The sequence below is a fragment of the Macrobrachium rosenbergii genome, chromosome 3 (assembly GCF_040412425.1).
Source record: "Macrobrachium rosenbergii isolate ZJJX-2024 chromosome 3, ASM4041242v1, whole genome shotgun sequence".
In the NCBI taxonomy this organism is placed as follows: domain Eukaryota; kingdom Metazoa; phylum Arthropoda; class Malacostraca; order Decapoda; family Palaemonidae; genus Macrobrachium; species Macrobrachium rosenbergii.
Genome location: NC_089743.1, coordinates 74,305,527 through 74,309,970, shown reverse-complemented (window position 1 = coordinate 74,309,970; position 4,444 = coordinate 74,305,527). Strand labels below are relative to the sequence as shown.

Here is a 4,444-nt window from a genome sequence, read left to right as displayed (position 1 = left end):
TGGAGTAGGGGTTTGCTAAATTCCGCGGTAGGATCACTAAGTCAGGAATAATATTTTTTGAAACAGAAGGTAGAAGAGAGGATAAAAACAGTACGTAGGTGAAGGAGGAAATGATAGGTTTGGTTTACTAAAAAAACAGCAACATTATTTAAGGTGCAGTTGTGTGCCACAGAAGTTCATATGTAAGAGTATATAAAAGGAAATATTAAGTTAGTCATGTTGATAATAAAAGAGGAAAAGTAAAGGTGCAAATGTTAGTAAGCTTTAGGGAAGGTAAGTTGGTGTATAAGGAAGAAGTCAAGAAAGAAATCTTTATAATCAAATGGATCTTGGAATAAAAGATGACACTCAGGAGATGCTGTCCAGAAGGATGCATTTCTGTTTTGATGGAGTGATTACTTTGAAGATTTGTTGAATGTGGAGGATGGAAGAGAGGCAGATTTGAATGACACATGAGTAGAAGGGGTTAGTGTAAGACTGAGGAGAGAAATTAAGAATTTGATAAATGGGAAGACCTCATGAGGTGATAGAATTACAAGTGAGATGCTACGGTAGTAAAAATATGATTGAGTGCTGACCACAGAGTGTACAAATAATTCTTTATATATGGGAAGGCTTCGAAAGAAATAGATGAAAAGAACAGTTGTTCCTTTTTGCAAAGGTGAAAGTATTATGATAGAAACAAGGCGTGCTAGATTTTGTAGACAAAAAAGTCAGTGTTCTAGTGTAAAAGTTTAATGTGTCTATGTGACTGGTTAATAGCTGTATGGATGCAGTCTCAAGAAGTGAGACAGGACATTAATTGTAGGTGAAAATTTGTGGCATTATTAGTTTTAGGAATGGCTGATGTTGAAGACACAACGTGTTGGAGAAATTACTGTTAAGTATTAAAAACTACTAAATGATTCTGAAAGTGTTTGCGAGAGAAGAGAGTTGGAGGCAGAGAGCAAGAGTAAGGAAACAGGGATAAACTGAAATACAGGAAGACAAAGTAATGAAAGTGTTTGATTCACAAGGGCATTTGGGAGTTAACATACCAGACAAGAGCAAGATGCAAGAAGAGATAAGTTAAGGAATAATCAAAAACAAAAAAAGGCAGCAGGATTTGTCCAAAAGAGAGTTGGAAGAGAATTCAGGTATCTGTGAAGGATAGGGTGGGTGTGTACGAAGGGATTGCTGAACTTGAATCATTGTTTAGTATGGAAGATAGGATGGTGAAACAGTGTATAGTCTAAAATGATAGTAGGAAGGAGAGAAAAGACAGAAAGTACTGGTTAAATAGGATGGAAGAGATATTCTTAAAATAAATTCTTAACATGTGAGAGGAGTGAAAGCGTGTGCGAGAGAAGACATTAATTCCCTTTTTGTGTAAATTATTTCCATGGTAAAGTAAATTCGACATTTATGAGTTTTGTGGATTAATACTTGAAAATATAAAAATATCATGTGTAAAAGAAACTATCATACACAGTTTTGTTAAAAAGCTAGCACTCAGCTAACAAGATGGAGATGATTAATTTCGATTTTAAAAAAGAACCTGAGTTAGACACAGAAGGGCTGAATGGTCATTGCTACTACTACCAACCCCAAAAAAAGCAGTTTCGAATCCTGATCAGGGCAAGAGAACTTATAACGCATAATTCTCTTTCGTCAGAAGTTATTGCCATTGTAAAGTGAATTTGATATTAATGGGTTATTTGTGGAGATGTGTTGATTTCGACTCTCGGTACAGCTTGTCAAGAATATATAATTAAATCGAAATCAATTCATATCTCTCTTGATATCCGAATGGTCACTGTCGTTGTCAATCTACTCCAAATCAAAAAGGCATAGGTTCGTATTCTGGTCATGGCCACAAAACTAACTATTGCAAGAGTGGAAAATCATTATGTGGGGTTTGAGAATTCCTCTGAAACTGAATATTGAGGAGGGCAATAAGTTACACAATGGAACAACATCACGACTTACTGCAAGTGAGAGGCTGATCAGGATTTGCAGTGTCGTTTTGGGGAGCGGTTATGAGGGTACATATAAAGGGAAAGGTAATAGGGCAACATCAGGATTGATTAGGGAAAAATCAGTGTCTCTGAAAAACAGGGAAGAGGATCTATGGATTAAGTGGTTATTATGAGACAGTTATGTGAAAAGTTTAAAAGGAAAAGGAAAAAGCTATATGCTACTGAAGATTAGTTGCTGGAAGAAATTCAAGTTTTTTATTTTGGGAGTAAAGGATGCTTTATTAATTAAGATGGGAGAGCAACACTGTTGAACCAACTCTTCTTGGAAGAAGGAAAAGAAAAGAGGTTGAAGATGTTCAGATGAAATGTTTGTGTTGAATATGCGTCATAACAGGAATGAAAGAGTGAAAATTGGTGGAGTTAATTAGAAGTGTTGAAAAAGTTAGCGTATTTAAAAAAGGATCGGAAAGTTGTGAGGTGAATAGACGACGGTAGGTTGGTGAAAAGTTCGGAAGGTTACGAAGGCAGAGAGAGGAACAGAAGAAGACACAGAAAGAGAAGAACAGATGGCTTGAAAATTGTTGGAATTGAAAGGCTGGTTGATTGTGCAAGATACGGAATGAATAGCAACGGTGATATATAAAGACACTGTATAGCACTGGCGATATATAAAGACACTGAAGTGTAAAATTTTCTGCACAGGAGGTCCGTAGGAAAGTTGGTGGAAAAATACATACGTTTTTTTTCATCGTAATTCAAAATTTGTATAACGTTCGCATGAAAAAAGGCTGCATCGCATTTAACTCGCAAAGAAACCTTCAAGGAACACAGCTCACATTATGATATGAGGGGAAAAATAACAGCTTTCAGAATAGAGAAAAAATCAAGAAAATTCAACAAGCAGTTAAACATGTACTTACAGTAACAGCAACATATGTCAGAAATACCTTGAAAAACGTACTAGGATTATTATATTATTGCAAGCACTATGTATCCCACAGTATTTCAAAGAGGAAAAATAAAAGAAATACGACCATGGCTAATGTACGAACTAAAGCTCTGCAAGGCAAGTAACACTAATTCTAGAGGCACAAGCGCAACAGGCACAAGTAAGGTCCTTGTTGAGACCGAGCTGCCAGAAAATAATGATGGTCTAAATCATTCTCGATATTTTTCGGAAAATAACAAACTACCACTTAAAACAAATTTATAGTCATTAAAGTTTCACTTTATGGATTCGGTAGGATTTTCAACGACGAAAACAAAAAAAGAATGAGGGGAACGTTAATACAATACCAAAATGTACATTATTGCCAAATATTCAAACTCATTAAGAGCGAATCATTGTGCGGGATTACAAGGTAAAAAGGACTAATTTCTATACTTGCTGAAATCTGCTTACACCATTTATTGATCAGTGCCAGATCTCTGTTAAGGCTAGAAATAAATTACTTGATACTTCAATAACACCCTCAGAATATGTTAAATAACAGTTTGACAGCACGAGAGTGAAAACACACCAGCAATGTTATGGAGATGAAATGGAATGAGAGAATAGAGCTTAAAAAGATTCAATCAAGAACATTATAAAAACCGACTCCTTGAGTTCATATCTATTTCTAAACAGAAAGCCTGTTACATGGCATTAACTGTTCTGAATGAAAGGAGTCATAGTCAGGTTTCACCTGTTGTCCCGTTGGTCTGATCTGCTAATCTCCTTGAAATTACCACTCAATAAGTCTTCCGAGGCATAATTGGCTTGGAGGATCGGAAGCGCAGCAAAATTAAGTGAAGATGAAACGTCCACTTCATATGGCTGGGCTTTTGGGCATTTAAGGGCTGCTTTATCTTGTTTACTGTCACAACTTTCCACATTTTCTTATTTACAAGGTTAGCTTATCCTCCGTTTTCAGGGGTAATTGGTGGACTTGGGGTTGCTTTTCTTATAATAATAATAATAATAATAATAATAATAATAATAATAATAATAATATCACAAGATATGTCCATTTCAACTGCGAGTATTTTTTTTTATTTTTTATAGTTCCAAAGATCCTCTCTGGTGGTGAAAGATCATCATATAATTCAAAGATGGGACGTATGCGGCTATTAACGTGCTTATATGCAATTAGGATGCATCTTCTGCCGGTTCGACCAATTAGAGGAGATTCAGCTAGAATTTTTTTTTTTTTTTGTGACCAGAACTTAACAAAAACAATGCAAATCATTTGTATTTCAGGTGCTAGAGCCCGTGCTGGCATAAGACCAACCTCATCCTAAACAGCAATCTTCATTTCTATGCAGAAGATGGTAGAATTAATACGTTCTTGAAAAGGCCTAGTTCAGTGCAAGTTAAACCTTATAATACTTTCCCCCATGAACCTTAGGAATATCACTACCCCAGTGAACTTTGGGAATGTCACTACCCCAGTGAACTTTGGGAATATCACTACCCCAGTGAACTTTGGGAATATCACTACCCCTGT

General features: G+C 35.9%; 1 protein-coding gene across 1 annotated transcript in view; it reads left to right on the top strand.

The window, feature by feature from the left end:
* Window positions 1-4,221, top strand: part of LOC136851559 (protein FAM200C-like) — a 27,071-nt gene extending 22,850 nt beyond the window's left edge. The window contains exon 4 of the mRNA XM_067125821.1: window positions 4,198-4,221. Coding sequence (XP_066981922.1) covers window positions 4,198-4,221 — 24 coding nt within the window. The remainder of the gene's footprint in view (window positions 1-4,197) is intronic.
* The last annotated feature ends 223 nt before the right edge of the window (window positions 4,222-4,444 follow it).